The 19,954-nt window shown below is 53.0% G+C and overlaps 10 protein-coding genes across 10 annotated transcripts; 5 read left to right on the top strand and 5 right to left on the bottom strand.

Moving 5' to 3' along the window:
- Window positions 1–98: 98 nt before the first annotated feature.
- Window positions 99–1,087, bottom strand: POSPLADRAFT_1176355 (hypothetical protein). The gene is made up of 7 exons (XM_024488415.1): window positions 970–1,087; window positions 723–917; window positions 531–675; window positions 457–478; window positions 386–403; window positions 288–329; window positions 99–231 (listed from the first exon to the last, which is right to left on the bottom strand). The coding sequence occupies exons 1-7, from the start codon at window positions 1,064–1,066 to the stop codon at window positions 169–171; spliced, it is 582 nt and encodes a 193-aa protein (XP_024344304.1). The 5' UTR covers window positions 1,067–1,087; the 3' UTR covers window positions 99–168.
- Window positions 1,088–1,323: 236 nt separating this feature from the next.
- POSPLADRAFT_1086725 (hypothetical protein) lies at window positions 1,324–3,571 on the top strand (the record flags this gene model as incomplete). Its single annotated transcript, XM_024483046.1, has 9 exons — window positions 1,324–1,356; window positions 1,418–1,635; window positions 1,723–2,045; window positions 2,117–2,201; window positions 2,258–2,531; window positions 2,584–2,689; window positions 2,738–2,805; window positions 2,861–3,021; window positions 3,073–3,571. Coding segments are annotated over 9 exons (1,767 nt in total), but the record flags the coding sequence as incomplete, so codon positions are not given.
- A 618-nt stretch (window positions 3,572–4,189) lies between these two features.
- POSPLADRAFT_1038029 (hypothetical protein) lies at window positions 4,190–5,719 on the top strand. Its single transcript, XM_024477312.1, has 7 exons — window positions 4,190–4,281; window positions 4,371–4,399; window positions 4,453–4,521; window positions 4,577–4,727; window positions 4,779–5,099; window positions 5,151–5,465; window positions 5,521–5,719. Exons 1-7 carry the CDS (start codon window positions 4,239–4,241, stop codon window positions 5,529–5,531), a joined length of 939 nt encoding a protein of 312 aa, XP_024344306.1. The 5' UTR covers window positions 4,190–4,238; the 3' UTR covers window positions 5,532–5,719.
- Window positions 5,720–6,159: 440 nt separating this feature from the next.
- On the top strand, window positions 6,160–7,621 carry POSPLADRAFT_1038030 (hypothetical protein). Its single transcript, XM_024477313.1, has 7 exons — window positions 6,160–6,228; window positions 6,284–6,312; window positions 6,368–6,436; window positions 6,496–6,646; window positions 6,699–7,019; window positions 7,073–7,387; window positions 7,446–7,621. The coding sequence occupies exons 1-7, from the start codon at window positions 6,186–6,188 to the stop codon at window positions 7,454–7,456; spliced, it is 939 nt and encodes a 312-aa protein (XP_024344307.1). The 5' UTR covers window positions 6,160–6,185; the 3' UTR covers window positions 7,457–7,621.
- A 133-nt stretch (window positions 7,622–7,754) lies between these two features.
- POSPLADRAFT_1129980 (hypothetical protein) lies at window positions 7,755–10,207 on the top strand (the record flags this gene model as incomplete). The annotated part of the gene is made up of 10 exons (XM_024483902.1): window positions 7,755–8,131; window positions 8,227–8,337; window positions 8,388–8,582; window positions 8,638–8,978; window positions 9,034–9,122; window positions 9,180–9,321; window positions 9,371–9,643; window positions 9,706–9,869; window positions 9,944–10,031; window positions 10,068–10,207. 10 exons carry the CDS (start codon window positions 7,755–7,757, stop codon window positions 10,205–10,207), a joined length of 1,920 nt encoding a protein of 639 aa, XP_024344308.1.
- POSPLADRAFT_1176363 (hypothetical protein) lies at window positions 10,162–13,541 on the bottom strand (the record flags this gene model as incomplete). Its single annotated transcript, XM_024488416.1, has 16 exons — window positions 10,162–11,071; window positions 11,121–11,127; window positions 11,179–11,290; window positions 11,349–11,756; window positions 11,807–11,905; window positions 11,963–12,015; window positions 12,065–12,097; window positions 12,153–12,365; window positions 12,419–12,464; window positions 12,521–12,601; window positions 12,655–12,670; window positions 12,729–12,819; window positions 12,879–12,910; window positions 12,963–12,979; window positions 13,037–13,087; window positions 13,137–13,541. 16 exons carry the CDS (start codon window positions 13,539–13,541, stop codon window positions 10,363–10,365), a joined length of 2,373 nt encoding a protein of 790 aa, XP_024344309.1. The 3' UTR covers window positions 10,162–10,362.
- A 288-nt stretch (window positions 13,542–13,829) lies between these two features.
- On the top strand, window positions 13,830–14,457 carry POSPLADRAFT_1038033 (hypothetical protein). Its single transcript, XM_024477314.1, has one exon. The coding sequence runs from the start codon at window positions 13,952–13,954 to the stop codon at window positions 14,237–14,239; it is 288 nt and encodes a 95-aa protein (XP_024344310.1). The 5' UTR covers window positions 13,830–13,951; the 3' UTR covers window positions 14,240–14,457.
- POSPLADRAFT_1176366 (hypothetical protein) lies at window positions 13,830–15,686 on the bottom strand (the record flags this gene model as incomplete). Its single annotated transcript, XM_024488417.1, has 5 exons — window positions 13,830–14,457; window positions 14,508–14,836; window positions 14,892–15,094; window positions 15,142–15,574; window positions 15,634–15,686. 5 exons carry the CDS (start codon window positions 15,684–15,686, stop codon window positions 14,327–14,329), a joined length of 1,149 nt encoding a protein of 382 aa, XP_024344311.1. The 3' UTR covers window positions 13,830–14,326.
- A 372-nt stretch (window positions 15,687–16,058) lies between these two features.
- On the bottom strand, window positions 16,059–17,710 carry POSPLADRAFT_1064129 (hypothetical protein; the record flags this gene model as incomplete). Its single annotated transcript, XM_024481766.1, has 11 exons — window positions 17,479–17,710; window positions 17,360–17,427; window positions 17,257–17,315; window positions 17,128–17,203; window positions 16,975–17,074; window positions 16,873–16,907; window positions 16,708–16,815; window positions 16,559–16,648; window positions 16,414–16,503; window positions 16,330–16,360; window positions 16,059–16,282 (listed from the first exon to the last, which is right to left on the bottom strand). Exons 1-11 carry the CDS (start codon window positions 17,627–17,629, stop codon window positions 16,059–16,061), a joined length of 1,032 nt encoding a protein of 343 aa, XP_024344312.1. The 5' UTR covers window positions 17,630–17,710.
- Window positions 17,711–17,975: 265 nt separating this feature from the next.
- POSPLADRAFT_1129907 (hypothetical protein) lies at window positions 17,976–19,922 on the bottom strand (the record flags this gene model as incomplete). Its single annotated transcript, XM_024483896.1, has 6 exons — window positions 17,976–18,055; window positions 18,115–18,637; window positions 18,698–19,138; window positions 19,201–19,590; window positions 19,642–19,759; window positions 19,822–19,922. 6 exons carry the CDS (start codon window positions 19,920–19,922, stop codon window positions 17,976–17,978), a joined length of 1,653 nt encoding a protein of 550 aa, XP_024344313.1.
- Window positions 19,923–19,954: the final 32 nt, after the last annotated feature.

The raw sequence follows: 19,954 nt of genomic DNA on the forward strand, positions 1-19,954 counted from the left end.
TTCAGTCGTGTGCTTATTGCGCATCTTGTTGATCTTACCGATACCAAGTGTGACTCCAACGAACGGAACTGTGTGCCATTGATACAACATACTTTCAATCCTTGCTACAAGATGAGATGAGATGAGATTAGTACAACTTTCGACGCTACGCCTGGCCGAACGAGAGAACTACGACATCTTCGCGTTGGAGAAGTCAAGCTCGGGATGAGCATCTTGGAATTTCTTCAGTGCCTGCATTGTCATTGAGTATGTGTGCATGTATGTAAGCGGATCCGACAGCAGCTGACCTCCATCTTCTTGAGTTCATCTGATGTTGGCTTGCCCATTTGCTATGAACTGGTCAGAATGCCTTCTCCGCTGCATGTGAACCGCTTGGGCACAATACCTTCTGTTGGTTGTCAAACTTTTGAAAAGATCATCAGATGAGGGATTTCGTCAACGTTGAAAGGGTGTTACCATCATCTTCTCGACCATGCCCCTATAGTTGTGGTAAGTCAAGTGCAATATCGAGGATAGATTGAGGGCCGCACCTTGTTTCTCCGTCCAGGTCGCTGAGCTTGCTGTTCTCAGGTGTGATCTTGGTCGTATCGATCTTAGGGTGGTGTGTCAGGACGTTCTCCCACCATTGCTGCTTATTGATCTTCTCCAGATGAATGTGAACCGCCTCTTGGTCCTCTGTGGCGCGATTAGGCGGTATGAGTCGATATGCCCGTATCGCGTACCTAGTGTCCAAGTGCTATCTTCCACCTTGATATCTTTGCAGAGTTCGCCTGCCATAATGGGCTCTTTACCCTTCAGACCTACACTGAGTTTCTTCTTCTGAATGACGACGCCGAGGTCCTTGCCCCGCGTGCCCTTGGGCACAGGAACTACGATATCAACCTCGCCGAGCTCTTGACCCCATTTATAGGGCAAAACTGATCGCCGTGGTCAGTGAGAGTTCTACCTCAAAGACAGAAGGTAACGCACCAGCTTGCTCCGCGGCTTCGCGTTGTCGATCAGCCTTATCGCGAGCCTCGCGCTCCTCTTTAGACAGTTTTTCGTAGTCATCCTTTTGAGCAGACATCTTGCTGTTGATAGTAGCAAGTGTTGAGTTGCTTGGAAAGCTGCACCTTCCGGGTCCTTCTGTCTGTCCTGACGCCACTGCTAGATACGAGATCTCGATCGCGACCGACCACACGTGACCGTCTCGTCCACAATTTTCGCACGGCCTTTCTAAGCCTAGATCTGGAGGTAGCTGCGTCCAAATCGCCAAGCGTCGTCGGCTCTAACTTCCGTGGTGCCTCCGCTTAGACTACTGGGACGTTGCCTACTGAAATCTCAATGGCCAGTTCCAACGCTTGGGCTGACTACGAGGTAAGACAATGCTAGATCCCGTGCTCGATCGGCCACAAATGACGACCTCGACTTTGGCCAGACTTTGCGACATAACGTGAAGCTCAACACAGTCGATCGACTGAAGCAGATCTTGACCGGGTTCAACGACGAGTGTGGCACGAACTTTACCAAGTCGGGTAAAAAGCAAGAGCTCATTGACCGCATTACACGCGAGATGGACACTTGGCGAGATCACGGCAGCGTGGAGAAATGGGCGAGAGGGAAGACCATATTGAACCAGGTGCGACAATATGGGGTGTGAGTGTCGTTAGTTCGTCTGCGGGACCCATTGCATTGTGCTTTCTACTCGGCTGTCTCATGCTGACCTTCCTTTTCCGTGGGTAGTTACAGCCCGTCTAGAATGAACGCCGAGCAACCATATGCCTCTGCCTCGTCCTCGCACCACACATATGCACCGCCGGTTGCGTCTAGTCACAGCTACGGCTCTTCGACGAGCGCCATTCCCCGTTATGATCCATACGCGCCTCCTCGGAGACCTGCAGCGCCCGCTGCTTCGACATCTGCAGCACCGCCTGGCCCAAGCAAGTACTCCTCTATAGTCCCACCACAGGTGCATACTCACGATGTATTTCCTTTAGGTATCCTATTCAAGCCTTCGCCTTTCTTTCGAGTCGAACGTGCTGTGTCGTCTATCGTAGAATGTCCTGGTAAGCATTTATCACACGCGACTGTTTAGATCCTTGAGATCACTGACACTGACGTCAAATACTGTCTTCAGAATCTACAAGCTCGATGGACAGACGCCAGCAGTCACTCTCCTTCACTATCAATAACGACATACTCTCTAAGCTGAACAGTTCGAGGTAGGTGTACATTGCATGCATAGTTTCTGCCACAATCTAAATCTTGCACTTTCCAGTTCGAAGTATCAGCTTCGGTTATACTGCACATCGTCTACATTCCACTCCTCGGCTGCTTTCCGAACATCGACTGGGCCTTGTCCAATCGAATTCCCTCCCACTTGTGAAGTGCGCGTCAATAACACGCCATTGACGGCAAATCTCAAAGGAATGAAGAAGAAACCTGGCACAGCCCCACCACCAGAGCTAGGCAAGAGCCTGCGACTATCATCAGGAGCCTCGAACCGGGTAGAGATGGTCTACGTAAACAGTCAACAACCCGTATTATCCAAAGTATGTTTATAATGCCCAGGCCACCGGGATCATTCACCGACGTCCTACATAGAAATACTACCTCGTTGTCATGCTAGTTGAGACCACTTCGGTGGACCAACTAATTGACAGGCTCAAGAAAGGAAAATACAAAAGCAAGGAAGAGATTCTCGGAAAGAGTAGGCGATTACACTTAATCTCATCTCTCTGCTGACCGTATCCTGCAGTGATCCAGGCTGCATCCATCGACGACGATATTGTTGCGGGACACCAGAAAATGTCCTTAAAGTGCCCTGTACGTCCGTACAATGACTCTTGTCGGTGCTCTCGCACTCATATTGGACATGTAGCTCAGCTATATGCGCATTAGCACGCCTTGTCGATCCGCATTGTGCGTCCATTCGCAATGCTTTGACGCATTGTCGTGGTTCTCGGTGATGGAACAGACCACTACTTGGCTCTGTCCCGTTTGCGAGAAAATGCTGAATGTGGAGGATCTCATAGTGGACGGGTGCGTGCATGCTGCTTATGGCGCTTCTGCCGTTTTCTAACGTCTAGATAGATACTTCGACGAGATCCTGAAGTCGACTTCTGAGGACGTTGAGGATGTAATTGTGGAGGCTGATGGTCAATGGCATACCGAAGACAACAAGTTTGCTTCGGCAGAGTGGAAGATGTCACATCCGTTCATTAAGCCTTCAGTCCCCGCCACTCCCGCTCCTGCTGCTCCCGTCAAACAACGCTCACCTTCGCCTGCCAAACCCTCCGTAAACAGTACCAATGGACACCCACGGCCGAGTAATGCTGAGATTGTCATCCTGGATTCGGACGATGAGGACGAGGGGAGAGTAAAGAGGGAGTTATCGTGGTCCTACGAGACGGGCTCTGTGTCTTCTCGGGGGACTGCGACACAGCCACCACGAAGCCAGACAGCTGTGTCTGACGTGATTGACCTCACTCTGGACTCGGAGGACGAGGCCCCACCACGCTCGACAAAGAAGAGGAAGGCAGTTGACAATGATATCCCCTCGCCTACCGAGCAGATCTGGAAGAAGTCTCGCTCAGATGCCCTCGGGTCTCCGCCGAGTTCTAGCAGCGCAGGCCCCAGCGCACCATATGTGAACGGCTCACACTACGAAGGCTCGTGGCGGGCTCCTAATGGAACTGCATCAGCGGGGTCAACTTCGCGATATCAGAATGCCTTTAATACTAGTACTGACTACATCCGTTCCATGCATTCGTACCTGCCGAGGTTGAACGGCACAAGCTCGCCAGAGAACTGGCGGTAGCATTTACATACTATTCCATCGCATAGCAAGTGCGCGTCAGGGTATCGTTATGTACGGCGTCGTAGCATATCGTTTCTGTTATTATCTCTTGGTCTTCACACGCATTAGAAAGGTTCAATACTGTACATAAGTAATGCCACTCGATATTATTCGCACAACGAGAGTCCGAGACCCGCGTGCGAGTTCGCGGGCTCCTGCCAAAATCTGTGTCGGCAGTGCTCTGCTCGCGCTCGCAGATTAGTCGCGCACAGACGTTGCAAAGCGCGATTGGTCGTCGCTCGGCCCGGGGTCCCTCTGCGCCCGGTGGCAGCCGGAGGTCGCGGGGTCCGGCAACATCCGAGAACGTACTTGAAGCGTCGCACGCCAGCAGTTTTCTCTTCAACGTCCTCCACCACCTCCACTCAGTCCCTCTTTCCTCCTCCGGTTTACCTCCGTCAAAATGGCCGAGACCAAGAAGGTCAAGACTCCCAAGGACTTCGCCAGTCAGTATCACGTCTAGCGCAGTGCTGTCGTAGCGTTGCGCGGTGTTTTTGGCAATTGTGTGGTTTGCTGACCTGGCATATCTGTGTAGTCGACTTCATGATGGGCGGTGTCTCAGCAGTGCGTAGTAATGCCTGTGTCTCGTGGTCTGCAGCTGATCGACTCTCCCATAGGCTGTCGCAAAGACTTCTGCTGCGCCTATCGAGCGAATCAAGCTCCTCGTCCAGAACCAGGATGAGATGGTATGTCATTAATCGGTGTCTCGTGTCGCGTCGCGCCAATAAGTTATGTCTGTAGATTAAGCAGGGTCGTCTCGCGACCCCATACAAGGGTATCGCCGACTGCTTTGGTCGCACATACCGTGAAGAGGGTCTGCTGTCGCTGTGGAGGGGTAACACCGCCAACGTCATCCGGTACTTCCCTACTCAGGCCCTGAACTTCGCGTTCAGTAAGTTTCCTTCTCTGGCTTGCTAGGAGCTGCCTCTGACATGTCCTGCAGAGGACTACTTCAAGTCATTGTTTGGCTTCAAGAAGTCTGAGGGTTACTGGAGATGGTTCGCTGGCAACGTCGCCTCCGGAGGTGCGGCTGGTGCCTCGTCGCTGCTTTTCGTCTACTCGCTTGATTACGCGCGTACGCGTCTGGCCAACGATGCCAAGTCGGCCAAGGGTGGAGGAGCGCGCCAGTTCAACGGTCTCGTCGACGTCTACAAGAAGACCCTTGCCTCTGATGGTATTGCTGGTCTCTACCGTGGTTTCGTCCCGTCGGTCGTTGGTATCATTGTCTACCGCGGTCTCTACTTCGGTGTCTACGATTCGCTCAGTGAGTATTGGTCGCTAATTTGTCACATCAATGACTGATTGTTCTTTGCAGAGCCGGTGGTCCTCGTTGGCGCGCTTGAGGGTTCGTTCCTTGCGTCGTTCGCGCTTGGTTGGGGTGTCACCATTGGTGCTGGTCTTGCCTCGTACCCTCTGGACACGATCCGTCGTCGCATGATGATGACATCTGGCTCGACTACTCACTACAAGTCGATGTTCGATGCCGCCTCGCAGATTGTTGCGAAGGAGGGCACCAAGTCGCTCTTCAAGGGTGCGGGTGCCAACATCCTTCGTGGCGTTGCTGGTGCTGGTGTGTTGTCGCTTTACGACAAGCTGCAGCAGGTCATGTTCGGCAAGGTCTACTCCGGTGGTCAGTTTCTTTGATTGAAGTCTCTTTATATTTTTTGCTCACGGTCGTCGTACAGGATCTGGCTAAGAGACTGTATGATTGCGGACATCATAACGTGTATCAGCCTCATAGTACTGTTACGTATATTGCCTGCACGATCATACATTTTAGACCCTTCGGCCATACGCTATCTCTTGGTGTGGAGCTTGATACCGTCCTGGGATATTGCTTTTGTGAGCTCAGTAGTAGACAAAATAATCGTTGCCCTCGGCGCACAGCATCGACTTGACCGATTACAGCAAGACACCTGTCCTCTGTGAGTTCGATGCGATCATGTCTCAAGTGAGCTCTTTATTGTCATTATAAGGATGTGGTCCTGTGGTCTGTATGTGCTCTGCATGGTGGTGTGACAGCGTGGGCACCAAGATGTACTTCGAGGTGATGTCACTACTACGTGCATACGACGCGGTATTGCTCTAAGCTGTTGTTGAAGGTGTTGTATTTCGGAGTGTCACTGACGGGTCGCCACCTTAGCCGACAGTCCGATGACGAATGTGGTAAGTAGACAGAATCGTGCCCGACGCTGAGCGCTGAGCGCTGAATGTCAAGGAGGAGCATCTTGATCACGAAGACTCCCGAGATTCGCATCACACCGGGGAAAGAGGAGGTTATAAGCGTCATTAGGTTCGCTAGCCAGGGCCATCCCCCACTCAGTCTCTCTCTGGACTTCTACTTCTCGCAATGGCCGAAACAAAAAGGAGCAAGACCCCAAAGGATTTTGCAGGTGTGTCTTGTCTCTGAAGCTGCGCCATGTGTCGCTGAGCTCATCTTGTACCCAGTCGACTTCTTGATGGGCGGTGTCTCTGCCGTAGGTCATGCGGTCTGTATTTGCTTTCAGTGGCCCTGATGCACTTGATTTGTAGGCCGTCTCGAAGACGTCTGCTGCACCCATCGAACGGATCAAACTCCTGGTCCAGAATCAGGATGAGATGGTGAGTCGCGTGCGCGCTCGTGTGCCCGGCGCAGACCCATGACGTACCGTGCCTTGCAGATCAAGCAGGGTCGTCTTGCCACCCCATACAAGGGCATTGTCGACTGCTTTGCCCGCACATACCGCGATGAGGGCCTCCTCTCCCTCTGGCGAGGAAATACCGCGAACGTCGTCCGGTACTTCCCTACCCAGGCCCTGAACTTCGCGTTCAGTCAGTATTCGCATTATCCCCTTGACGTGCCTGTTCCTCATCGCTCCTACAGAGGACTACTTCAAGTCATTATTCGGCTTCAAGAAGTCCGAGGGCTACTGGAAATGGTTCGCTGGCAACGTCGCGTCTGGTGCCGGCGCCGGTGCATCCTCCCTCCTCTTCGTTTACTCCCTTGACTATGCTCGTACACGTCTTGCAAACGACGCAAAGTCGGCGAAGGGCGGTGGAGAGCGCCAGTTCAACGGCCTGGTTGATGTCTACAAGAAAACGCTCCGCTCCGACGGTCTTGCGGGTCTCTACCGTGGCTTCGTCCCCTCGGTCTGCGGTATTGTCGTGTATCGTGGTCTCTACTTCGGTGTCTACGACTCACTCAGTGCGTGCCCTCTGGTCGGTCGAGTGTCTGATACGTTTGCTGACGTTCTGCAGAGCCTGTCGTTCTGGTCGGTGCTTTCGAGGGCTCCTTCCTTGCCTCGTTCATGCTCGGCTGGGGTGTCACTAACCTCGCTGGTCTTGCGTCGTACCCGCTGGACACGATTCGTCGTCGCATGATGATGACGTCTGGCTCCACGACGCACTACAAGTCCATGTTCGACGCTGGTTCGCAGATTGTCGCCAAGGAGGGTATCAAGTCGCTCTTCAAGGGTGCTGGCGCGAATATCCTCCGTGGTGTCGCGGGTGCTGGTGTACTCTCCCTGTACGACAAGTTCCAGGAGATCCTCTTCGGCAAGGTCTACTCCGGAGGTATGTCCTCATAATGGACTTTTATGTGCATGGACAGCGCTCATGGTTCTCTATGCAGGCTCTGGCTGAGCGGAGGGACTAGTGGGTTTACAGCTGATGTTTTGGTTATTATTTATCTCCTATGTGATACTGATCTTAGAGCCTCTGGGCGTACTTTACTCACGGGTTCTAACGCGATACCGGATGTATTATCTCTTAAGGTGGTATACAAAATACAGATTACCCCATACGATACTTCGCGAGTGATGGTGTAATTTTCGCCATCTCAAGCTCAGGATCTGAGCTATGTATGCACGTGTTTTCGATCCTTGAAATGATCGAGAAGGGCGTAGGATGAAAGAAGCGTGTCGAAGTTGCTCCTTGTCCTATGCTCTCGCGTTGTCGGCTGGTCTGGTCGACCAGCAAGTCTCTGCGCCGGCTCTATGCGACACACAGCAATTCTCCAGTTGTCCTACGCCCCTATCAGAAATCGTGTGTGGACGCATGCCTTGAAGCCCTAGCATCGGGCTCGACGCGCATTGGCGTGTCCCTCCCTACAGGCTCGGGGAAGACGACGGTTTTCGTGTCTCTCCTGAACAGGATACGCCCTCCGTCACGCAACACCATCGCATCTAATGCCTTAATCATTGTCAATAGTGTCGAGCTTGCGCGGCAGGTCGCGGCACAGATCGAGCAGCAGTGTGCAGGAGAGCGAGTCGAGATCGAGCAGGGCGGTGAGCACCGTGCATCAGGGGACGCTTCCTTGTGAGTCTCTATATCCCGCAAATATCGGACACTGTCTAAAGAGCATGCCCAATAATTCCGCGGATACTGTATGCCATCTGGCTGGCTGTGTCTAGCACTGTCGCTACATACCAGACTCTCCTACAGCCTGGTCGCCTGGAGAAGTTCAGACCCGAACAGCTGAAGGCCGTCGTTGTCGACGAGGCGCACCATGCCGCAGCGCCGTCGTGAGTAAACCTTAGAACGGGCCATTAGATTCTGCCCTGACATTCTGTAGATATCGCCGCATACTGTCATACTTCCACTCTTCCATCGGTAACCCAGACAGCCCTACTTCGCCGCCAGCGAAGGCGACAGTGCCCATCTTCGGGTTTTCAGCGACGTTCAGTAGACATGATGGACTGGCCCTTGGGTCCGTCTTCGAGCGTATTGTCTACCACCGCGACTTCCTCGAGATGATCAAGGAGCAATGGTGAGTTGTCCATTTGCCGACCAGAGGATCCCCGCCGACGCCTCCTCTGCTTTAGGCTCTGCAATGTGCGCTTCACCTCTGTGCGCGCAAACATCGACCTCACGGGCGTGACGGTCAACTCCCGTACAGGCGACTTCAACGCGACGAGCCTCGCGCACGTCATCAACACGTCGACTGTGAACCGGCTCATCGTGCAGACGTGGCTCGACCGCGCGGCAGACCGTCGGTCGACGCTCGTGTTCTGCGTGAACCTTGCGCATGTACGCGCGCTGACGGACGCATTCCGCGAGGCGGGCATAGACGCACGCTACGTGTACTCGGGCACGCCCGCGGTGGAGCGGCGCGCACTCGTCGAGATGTTCAAGGCTGGCGGATTTCCTGTGCTTGTCAACTGCGGTGGGTAGAATTCCTGTCTTCAATTCGAGCATGATCTTGACTCGTGATTTCACAGCTGTACTGACGGAAGGTACCGATATACCAAACATTGACTGTGTCGTTGTCGCGCGACCGACGCGGTCGCGGAACATTGTCGCACAGATGGTGTGTATGCTCTCGTAAGATGAGCAGATAGATCGTTAGCTGATGCGCGATATGCAGATTGGGCGAGGTATGCGGTTGTCTCCCGACACAGGCAAAGAGGACTGCCGAATCATCGACTTCGTTGATTCTACAAATGCAGTGCCCGGAGTCATCTCCACGCCTACTTTGTTTGGGCTTGATCCTTCCGAAGTCGTCGACGGTGAGTGTACTGTTATCACTCAGCTACACGCAGATTGTCACGTTCTTAGACGAACCGCTCGAATCACTGGAAGAACGCATGTCCAAAGATGAAGTCAACTTGGAGGCGATTCGTGGACGTAACAACATGAATCCACCGGATCCAAAGTCTGTTACTTATATCGACTATGACAACCCTTTCGAGTTCGTGGAAAAGGCATGCGGCGTGCCGCATATATCCAAACTGAGCAGTAATGCCTGGCTTGGATGCGGGGACGACATCTACGTCCTCGAGTGCCTCGGCAAGGGCTTCATTCGCATCGAGCGGATCGAAGGTGATGAGGGTGGGTGCCCGTTTCAGTTCAGGCAATATTCTAGAAGGAACTCAGTTCTGCGGACGCCATAGGCACGCCACCCTGTTTTCGCGCCCACTGGACTCGCGCCGTAATCCCCTTACGTCAAGCTATGATTTACAAGATTCCGCCGTACCAATCCACCAAACAAATTCTCGAGGCGCCAACCCTGATTGAAGCGATCCGTGGCGCGGACACATACGCAATCAACAAGGTTGTGAAGGGTCCAATGGCTGCAGGGTTCGTGATTCATTCTCGTTAGCCGGCGTCTCGTAGGCATACTGAAGCGAGTCGTATAGGCTGCGTCGAAGCGCGAAATGGCGGAGGGAGCCTGCTACCGATTCTCAAAAGGCATGGATCCATACGCGTTGGAAGAAGCGTGACAGCAGTCTCTTCCCTGATGACAGCAAGAAAGCCGCGCAGGAGCAGAAGATAGCTACCATGACAAAAGGCGAGGCGGCAAACATCATCAGCCGGCTGAAGCACGGCGCGCAGGTCCGTACCCAGAATTGTCGCATGTTATATGGTACTCACTCGTCTCTAGGCTCGCTATGAGAAGAAGATGAAGGAGAGGCAAAAAGCGGCTGCGGCACTCGCTAAGGAGACGAAGAGAAGAGCGCGCGAGGTCGTGCAAGTGGGCCCGCTGCACGCTGACGCCCAAGGATAGCCATTGACCGGGCGAAGAACACATGCCAAATCATATCATTGTATTATGTAGAAAGGGCTGGCGAGACCGCACATGGGCTCTGCAATGTCAGTACCGCAGCGTCCTGAGCTTTTGAGATTAAATCAACTAATGTGCTTGGATCTTCAAATGCTGTAGGATTGTGCAGTAGCCCTGCTAGCATGCTCCCTACAAGAGTGTCCCCTGCACCTGTGACGTTCACAATCTGCTCCTTCGCTAGGCGGACAGCAGGAAAGTGCTGCACTACCGCTGTTCCCGACTTCCCGTGGCCGACCACGTATCGGCGGCGGACGTTACTGCGCTCCTGCATCCATGCTGACGTTTCCATAGACTTGCCAGAGACACGGAAGACAGTGACGACGCCGCGGTCGCCGCATTTGATGATGATATGTTGGAAGAATGGGAGGAGATGTATAGCCATTTGGGCGATGCCCTGATCAATCAGGAATGACAGCGTGCCCTTGCTTGGATCGTGATCACAGGCGTTGAGCCTTGCGAGCTGTTCCAGGTCCATGCGGAACACTGAACCAAGAGACATGGCTTCCACAACGGTCCACCAATGGCTGTGTGATGTGAGTTCTCCGGGACCCGCAACAGCTTCCTGGTACATTTGCATCAACTCCAGTGTGTTTGGCGCGACGTACGCTATCGGCGAGTGATTTGAGTCGACGTGTGGGAGCGATGCAGCAACGGCCGGGAATATGTTGAGGGATTTCACAACTGAAGTAGGCTCGCTGAAAATGTGTCAAAACATGTGAGTATGCGCATGAATTGTGGACTGACAAGAAGACTGCAAGAGCATTAACTTTGAACGAATATACAAATGAAGAAGATCACGTACCAGGTATGCTGTTTTCGCGACAGTGACTGACAACCGACGTTAAGGTCTCCTCCGAGAGGTTCCCATCCACCGCGACCAAGGAAGCCTGGTGTTTCCGGAGTAGCCGTAACGCCTATAGGTACGCCAGAGTGAGCACACATTCCGCACTTCAGATGAGCGCAGCTGCATACCGTTTCCCGATCCAATGCGCGTGTAACATCCATGTCGGCCACTCCGCCTGTCAGCCCTCCTGCCTTGTCCAGGACCATGTTGCAGATGGCAGTCCTCACTGAGTCCATGTGGATGAGGCCGTCCGTCCGCATCCGTGTCCGCTGCATTTCGTTTTCCAACAGGCGGCCGAAGGAATCATGTCCGATGGGGGAGATGAGGATGCTAGCATCAGAGTCCCTTCCCAGTCGCGATGACAGTGTGCGATGCGCTGCTTCCGCGACATTCCGGCCTACCCCACCGAGATTCAAGGAAACAGTGCCAGGTACGGTCGTGTGCGAGCCGCTGACAGAATCCGACTCGTTCCCCGAAGCGGCCTGTGCTGTGATATCAACAGCTGCTGAGCCAATGATAACAAGCTTTGCTGGAGACTGGATGGTGTGTAAGATTAAACGAATTTAGAACCATGGACGCAAACTACCAAAGCTTCGGCATCAGTTGCCTCTGCTGAAGAAATATTATGTGCCGACTCTGTCGACGGACGTTGAGGTGCAGGGGATCGCGGGAGCGCTATTCGAGTCTGTATCGTTTATGTACACTTGGTCTTTCGTGCGTATACTTATGGAGCCGCACTCACAATCTCACTCCGGTCGTGTTGGAGGTCAGCATATGCGACCGCAATTTGCCCACCTGCGGATGAGTGAGTCCACAAATCACTCCCCTCTGAGATGGTGCGTACCAACGAGTGCCGTGTTCTCAATCAGCGCTACATCTAAGTGCGGTTATCAGCATGCAACACGACCTGGGAAGTGCATTGTGCAGCTCACTGCTTGTCAGTGATCTCCCGGCGGTCAATTCACCGACACGCCTCAGCAACCAAGGAGTAGCTTCCTTGCCGCGCCGACTCACGCCGTTCTCCTCAGCCTCCTTGACGGCCTGCTCCACATGCCGCTGCAGCTCTTCCCCGACTTCTTGATATCGTTCAGGGATAGGAACCCCAAACAGTGCGCCGTTTGTCATGCCCAGCTGCGACTGATGATCTGTCGGAAATAGCGGTCAGTTCCATGCACATCCTAGATACCAGGTCACGTACATAGGACCTTGGCAGCTGAGATCGGGTCCTCGACTCTCCAGGGACTCTGCAGAGAGCCAATCAATCATCACATGTAGAGTGGTGATACACTCGGCCGGGTACCTTGAACCCGCTGTGCCTGCTGTAGAAAGCTGGGAAGTCCTCCGTTGGTCCATACGAGATGACAGGAACGCCTAGTGTTTCCTATACTTATGACTTGGCTAATGCGATCTCAGAAAGGTCCACACAAATCATACCAAGTATTCAAGAGTCCTGAAAACGATTGATTAGTCCACACATAGCGTATCACCGCGGCCTCAACGGCACGAACCTTCCAATGTCAAGTATTGACTTAACCCCTGCCGAGACCAACGCGACAGGACACCGCGTCAACTCGTGCAGATCAGCGGATACATCCATGGCTGTTCAGATGGTGTGCAGGTGCATAAGTAAGTGACGTGTTGTACGAGATATTACTTACATATCTCCCCGCCACGGTGCACGCCTCCCAAGCTGTTTCATAACTTGTGTATAGCAGCGGCGTGATAAGCTAGAGGGCGCGTACCCTCCCGTTGCAAAAACCTGATAGCGCGAATTCAGAACGAGTAGGCATGCACGTCTATCAGTCACGTTGCTTACCTTAATGCCTGCTAAAGCAGCAAATATTAGTGTAGCACTGCACGTCGTGCCCTGAGTCTTTGTCAATGTTGCCTATGACATCGTGGAGGAAGGTCTCAACTCCATCTCTTTTCAGTGCAATTGCCGGCCCGATATCTCTGCGAGAGACCTTGACCACAGCGAGATTGTTCTCGACATCGGCGAGATACCCAAGTTCACGGGGCTCAAGGCCGATTTTGACTCGACCGCCGATGATGCCTATCGTCGCGGGGATAGCACCGGCCTTGCGAACATTGCTTTCCACTGACTGGGCGGTCTTCAAATTGACAGGGTAGGGCATGCCGTGGGTGACTATTGTAGTCTCCAGCGCAACGATTGGCTTCTTGTTAGCCAGTGCATCTTGGACCTCGGGATGGACGTCGATGGGTCCATGTATGCGCAGACTATCGGGCAGAGCGGACAAGAAGCGCTTGAGGTGACGACCGTGCAAAGACGTCCCGCGAATGGTTGTGCATAACAGAGGCATGGCTATGAGTCGGACATGAGCCTAGCTCTTTATGGTGCAATGATAGCGTGCGCTTCGTAACGTCGGATGTACATTCGAAGTAGAGTAGCGGCCTTCGTGCAACCATCGAGGCCGCCCCAGAACAAGATGTCGCTTCCCCCCACTGCATCAACAGATGCCTTGCTCAAGATCCCGGAGGGTGTATGCGTCCTCACTCACGATGCCCTCGTCGTCGACTCAATTATCAGCTCTGTCGGCGACGATAGAGCGGGGGCCACCGCCGTATTCATCGGGACGACTCGCAACTCCTTCAAAGGTGATCGTGATCGCATTATACAGCTGCTAACCATCTCATCCGCCTCTGCCATACAAAAGGTAAAGTCGTAACCCGCCTCGACTATCAAGCATACAGCAAGCTCGCCATCAAGACAATGGCGGACATTATTCGCACCGCGCATGCCTCCCACTCACGTTCGGACCACCAGTCAGAGCAGAGCGGCGTGACTTCCTTGATACGGTCGGCGGTATATCATCGTCTGGGAACCGTTCCTGTGGGAGAGCCCTCGATCGTCATCGCAGTCTCATCACCACATCGGAAGGAAGCATTCTTGGCGTGTGAATACATCTTGGAGGAAGTGAAAAGGAAAGCGCAGATATGGAAGAGGGAGTTTTATGAGGGAGAGCGAGAGGAGGAGGCAGAGTGGAAGGCCAATGTATAGACTAGCCGATGGGTGTCGCTGGGAGTCGTCATGAGATTGATTATCGTCAAAAATAGGTGGTTTGGATGACATGCAAACCCGCGGAAATCAATCGACTTTCCACTTCGTTGTGACGCTGTCACCGTCGTCGCTGCTCACGAGCAGTTCTATCGACCAGATGACGAGTGTGATAAATATGTTCATCCATCGCCACCATACTTGCGCGGGATGATCCAGCACTACACGAATCAATAAGCAAGAATAGATGAGGATCGACGCATACACTCACGCAGTAAATGCGAGTACACAGTTACGAAGATAGCTTGCCGGTATGTCAGGAGAAAATGCGCCAACTTGGATGTCTGTACGGAGTCATTCAGCGACGTCGTAGGGTATGAGGAAGTGCGAGGTTGACTCACAGGTCGGCCTTCCCAACCATCGACAACTCCAGATTCATCCTCCCAGCTATCCGCACCGATAGTAGGGAGAATCTGCGATGCGAAGTGCAAAACGACCAATCGATAGGTTAGAGCCACGATCACCGGTTTAGGGAGAGTGTTCGATACGAAGTTGATCAATGTCTGCATGTGAGGCATGATGTTGGATAGTAAGGGCGCACTGAGATGTTGAATTCTGTGAAGTAGAATTGGCACGTAATGGAGCAACAACTTACTAGGATGATGCAGGACCCGAGACGGAGCTCTGTTCGAAGCCACATTGCCAGACGTTGTAGGCGACGAACAGTGCCAACCCCGACGATTCGATGACGTTCGTCCGACGCAGCACAAATCCAATGAGAGTCAAGAAAGTCAAGGTGGTCAATGCCACCCCAAGTAAAGTAGACGAGAGAGGGGATGTCGCTGCGACCGGATATGTCTGTCCATCGTAAGTCGAGCAAACGATGTACGCAAAGTTGGACGTACCACGACAATCCACCACGCCGAGGTCACGTACGCCGCCGCTGCCGCCACAAGCAGGCCAAACTGATACCCCTCTCCTTCGCTGACAAGTTCCTTGCCTACCTGCCCCAGCTTTTGCACAATCAGCAGGCTAGACAGGCCCTCCATGACGATGAACCCGGGGCTGGACCACCTCAACAGGCGGCCCCACCACGTCGCGGCGCTGAGCAAGAGTGGGTGCACGCGCTCGGAGAAGACGTTGAAGCAGACGAGCAGGAGGAACGGGTGCATGGGCACCTGCATGAGGGAGAGGGCCGGCGAGCCCCATAAGAGGACAAGGGTGCCATGGATGAACGAGTGGATCAGAAGCAGCAGCGAGAGCAGGAGAAAGGCGGACGTCGAGAGTGTCGAAAGAGTCAAAGGCAGAAAAATGAGGATCTGCAGGACCGTGGAGAGCCTGGTCAGGAGTAGCGCAGACTGTTAGAGCTGGTACAGAGCGTATACTGCAGCACTGACCTTGCGGTGCTAGATATCGCGCTCCATAACAGCCGTGGGCCCGACACGACCATCGAGGTAGCGTATGAACAGCTTTGGCGACAAAGTGCCGAGAGACCGAGTCTCCCAAGGCACTAGGTCGTCGCGAGTGAGGATGCAAGTACTGTACTCCTACAATGGAGTTTACTTCCATCGAACCTGAACTTAAGCACCTTCGCGCCTTGAGGCCTGAGACCGTACTTCGACACGTGTTTGAGCGGAACACAGCAATGCAACATCGAAAAAGGCAAAGCTCCAGTTGGGTTCGGATTCCAATGTAACAGCGACGAGGCTACTTTACAAATACCAGCATATCATGCATAGAAGTACAGTAGAGAACACGGGCGCCAGATCAGTCTCGAACAGATATAACGTAAATGAATCCATGCAGATCGTCCAATGCGGTGTCATATGACGAGGACAGGGAAGTTCTCCGCGACGCCCGCAGGCCGGATAGATACATCGCGGTGTGGGCTCAGGAGGCCTTTCGATGCCGCGAATTCGGTCCCACGATTCAAAGCCGCGGGGTCTGATGGCGGCACGTAGTACTTGTCGACGATGGGGAACTGGAGCAGATTCATCTTGGGTGTGATAACCACCATATGATTTGTCTTGATCTCCATCCAGTCCGCTGCAAGTTTGTCAGACACAGTCATGTACAAGGCACAAGACACAAACCCTTTTCGAATGTCAATGGTTCACTCGCAATCTACGTAGACGGTAAACACCCGTCTCATTTTCATGGAACTCAAGCATATTCACCATGATAATATTTTCCCGCTTGTCCATTTTCGACATTTTGTAATGTCCTCCATCCGCGTATTCACTGAACGTCGTCCCAGATGAGAACCACTATTCCGATGTAAAGTTGAGCGATGCTACAAAGAGCTCATCAAGGTACACGTACGAGAGATGCAGCTTCTTCATGCCGCGAAGAAATGTACCGCGTAGCGATCACGCTTTCGCCGTCGGTGACACAAAAGTTCATGAGACTTGGCTTTGGGAAGCTGAAATATTAGTAAACGTATCGGCAGTGAGGACAATGCGCTCACGGACCTCAATGATATGCTCTGCCTCTGTCATCTCGTTAATATGTGCGATTGTATCCATCATGGCGCGACGGAGAACATTAGGCGTGAACGACTTGGCATGTGGATCGGGGAGCTAGATGCGAAAGTAAGGTGAGAGTGAGGAGCACTGGCAATGAGTGGCAAGATTCACCTTGGACAAGAACAGAGCGAAAGCCCATTGTGAATCTACAATTGAGTGATGTAAGATATATTGCTGAGAGCTAGTGAATATGAAGAAAATAGTCTGTCGTACCTGTATTGCCAGAGACCATGTTGAACAGCTCATCGGACAAGTATGTTTGCAGCCTGCGCTTGATTCTGTGGAACTCCGCGATACCACCATTATGCATGAACTAGATCAAGCTATTAAAATGCCTCTCCCTTAGAATTGATTAGAGCAGCATACCATGAGTTTCCCGAACGACCACGGATGGCAGTTGTCTAGACTCAGGGAGCCGGCTGTCGTTGCGCGGACATGAGCACTGCAAACGTGACTATGAGCGCATTTGCATTACATCCAGAGGGGCCGACTTACAAGACCAAAGGTGACCTGGTCTTCTCCGCAAGCCTGACAAGGTTGACATTGTTCCATGCCTAAGATTGTCAGAAAGTCTATATAGCTGAGGCGAGGCACTCACAGGGGTTACCGACGTGAAGATGCATGGATGATCACCTAGCTCCTCGTCATGCTTTGAATCGTACCACCCTGTAGTCCTGTTCACCCACTGTCTGCAGCGGAAACAATAGCGCTACTCACCTACTCCGAAGCCATCCCCATTAATTGGCCTCCTATGGTCCAATCTAAGCCGCGAGTCAAATGCCTGATTTATGATTGAATGGCAAGGCCGAGTCAGGAGATGCGAGAGCTGCACAGGCGACGTCCCCTTGTAGATCACGAAGCGGCACATTCTGCCAGAGGCGGAAACTCAGAACAACGTAGGGGTGAGCGTAGGAGACAAGCAGGTAATGCAATGCAGGACTGATCCCGAACCCCGTCCGCCTGCAGACCAGGATATATGAGCTTAGTCGACATTCTTGCGACATCCACTCCGGGCGGACGTGTTACCTGACGTACAAATCCTCCGGGTTCGGCCGTTACCGAGCGATCAACGTTGTGGCATGCTCCGTCCGGGTCGGATTTCGCATCCGTACACTTTTTCACGCTGAATACTTTTACAGAAATGCAACCTAGTCCATGCACACGACACTCATACTATACATAAATCTGTTCCTTCCGGCTTCCTATCCACCACTTTACAGGAACTCAACCGGGCGACGCGCGGGGTCACCGCCGGTCTCATCATAGACCAGTCCGGCAATGCGGAAAGCGAGCTCTGCATAATATAACTTGTCAGGTGTCTTCTTCGGCACAGAGCAGAACTGGTCGACATACCGTCAGCCTGAGACCTGACAATTGCCTCGGCGTACACCCTGACAACGTCCTCCGTGCCACTAGGTCTGACGAAGGTTCGTCCGCCATTGTACCGACGGACCAATTCATCAATCTTCGTCTGTAGGCCAGGAGGGCTTACTAGTCGTCGCTCCGCATCCTCCGTTTTGAATATGTTTCGGTTGGCAACCACGACTTTCACCAGACGGTTCGGCAGGTCGACATATAGTGAGTCCCACTCCTCTCCGCTATACGCCTTGTGGGCCAGAACGACTTCAACGAGAAGCATGTCAGAGAGGCCATCGCCAACGGTTTGATTGATTACGTTGGTGAGTTGGACGAGGTAGTTCAAGGCGGTTGACTGAGCAGGCGTAGACGGCTGGTGGGATGAGAGCGTTTTCAGACTTTCTGGAGAGAAAAGAACGGTGCCATGTCCATTGGCTTCGAAGTATACGCCAACGTCGTACTTCTCCGCTGCATGGTGCAGGTGCTTCACGCCAGTTGGGACGCATTTCACAGGTAGACGCTGTGCAAGGCGAAATGAGTATCATCTTCGTATCACTTCGACATGTACATAATAGCGCACCTCGGACAGGTACTTGGTCGAACCACCGTTGGCGTATGCAGTCTGGACGATGCCAACCTTGATCTGGCTCTCAAGGCCAGCAGCCTTGGTAAGGTCGACGACAAAGGCAGCCACCAAAGCGGCGATCTTGTCACCGTCAAGCATGTGGAACTTGGATCGGTCATCCAGGTAGTAGTAGATCAGGCGGTCGGCATCACCATCGAGACTGCAAGCGCGCTGTCCCGCCTTGAGTTGCGAGGCCAATGACGGCGGCAGTTTCTGAGATGTCTTGACATAATCCGCGCCGCAAGAATTATTAAGTGCTTCAGGTGTCGTCGTGGCTGTGTTGACTGGGATCAAACGTAATGTATCTCCAAGAGACTCTGACAGTTTGGCAGCAATCTTGGCGCCAACGCCATTGGCACAGTCCACGATAAGCGGAGGGGACGCGGGCTTCCCTGCCTAGACAAATGTCCTATGTTAAAACTAGGCCAATCCACATATGCATCCGGTTTCTAACATACCACAAGCTTCTTGAATGCAGCAGTGAGCTTGTTCAAATAACCTTCTTCGGAATCCTCGCCATACTCTTCCGGTGTCCCCTTGGTATTGATCGCCCGGACCAAGTAATGAAGGACTGGAGTAGTCGTCACCCCGGCGTCGCGGCCTTCCGCTCCAATTGCCTTGATGCCGTCCTCCAATGCAGAGACCAGTGCGGGACCAGACGGGCGTGTGTCACGAGCATAAACAACTCTCGCAGGTTTTGAAAGGTCAATCTTCAATGCCTTGACGAAAGCGCTCAGGGCTTCCACAAACGCGTCGGTGGTCGGTGCGTTGGCAAGGGTAGTCGCGTGGACTTCCCAAGCGTTTTCGAGCATCTCACCGCGGGGGTCCACAAGCTTCACACCATTATCCTAAGCAATGGATTAGCTTGGTGACACATCCTCCTGCCACACTATCCTCACAGGTTCGGGATTGTGTGAGGCAGTCACCATCACACCGATTGTCTTCCCGTCAAGCTTCTTACTACGCAGGCCGGCAAGCACGCCGACCCTGAACATCACAGAGTCCAACACACTACCTCTGTATGTATTACCATTTGTGAGTAGACTGCCACTCAACAAAATGTGTGCCACAATGCATACAGTGTCCTGAAGCCTGCGGTGCCATACTGAAAGGTTAAGTGAGAGGGCTTGGGATGAAGATCGGCGAGACTCTTGAGCGAGTCAACAGGTAGAGCAGACATCGCGTAGAGACACCGTGCTGACGAGAATACAA

The sequence above is a fragment of the Postia placenta genome (assembly GCF_002117355.1).
Source record: "Postia placenta MAD-698-R-SB12 unplaced genomic scaffold POSPLAscaffold_1, whole genome shotgun sequence".
Lineage (NCBI taxonomy): Eukaryota > Fungi > Basidiomycota > Agaricomycetes > Polyporales > Adustoporiaceae > Rhodonia > Rhodonia placenta.

Coding starts and splice junctions, on each gene's coding strand:
- POSPLADRAFT_1176355 (XM_024488415.1), bottom strand. CDS start 1,066: ATGTCTGCTCAAAAGGATGACTACGAAAAACTGTCTAAAGAGGAGCGC. Junction 479..530: donor GACCTGGACGGAGAAACAAG/GTGCGGCCCTCA, acceptor CCACAACTATAG/GGGCATGGTCGAGAAGATGA. Junction 232..287: donor ATGAACTCAAGAAGATGGAG/GTCAGCTGCTGT, acceptor ATGACAATGCAG/GCACTGAAGAAATTCCAAGA.
- POSPLADRAFT_1038029 (XM_024477312.1), top strand. CDS start 4,239: ATGGCCGAGACCAAGAAGGTCAAGACTCCCAAGGACTTCGCCA. Junction 4,282..4,370: donor GACTCCCAAGGACTTCGCCA/GTCAGTATCACG, acceptor ATATCTGTGTAG/TCGACTTCATGATGGGCGGT. Junction 5,100..5,150: donor CGGTGTCTACGATTCGCTCA/GTGAGTATTGGT, acceptor TGTTCTTTGCAG/AGCCGGTGGTCCTCGTTGGC.
- POSPLADRAFT_1038030 (XM_024477313.1), top strand. CDS start 6,186: ATGGCCGAAACAAAAAGGAGCAAGACCCCAAAGGATTTTGCAG. Junction 6,647..6,698: donor GGCCCTGAACTTCGCGTTCA/GTCAGTATTCGC, acceptor TCGCTCCTACAG/AGGACTACTTCAAGTCATTA. Junction 7,020..7,072: donor CGGTGTCTACGACTCACTCA/GTGCGTGCCCTC, acceptor GACGTTCTGCAG/AGCCTGTCGTTCTGGTCGGT.
- POSPLADRAFT_1038033 (XM_024477314.1), top strand. CDS start 13,952: ATGGCGGACATTATTCGCACCGCGCATGCCTCCCACTCACGTTCGGAC.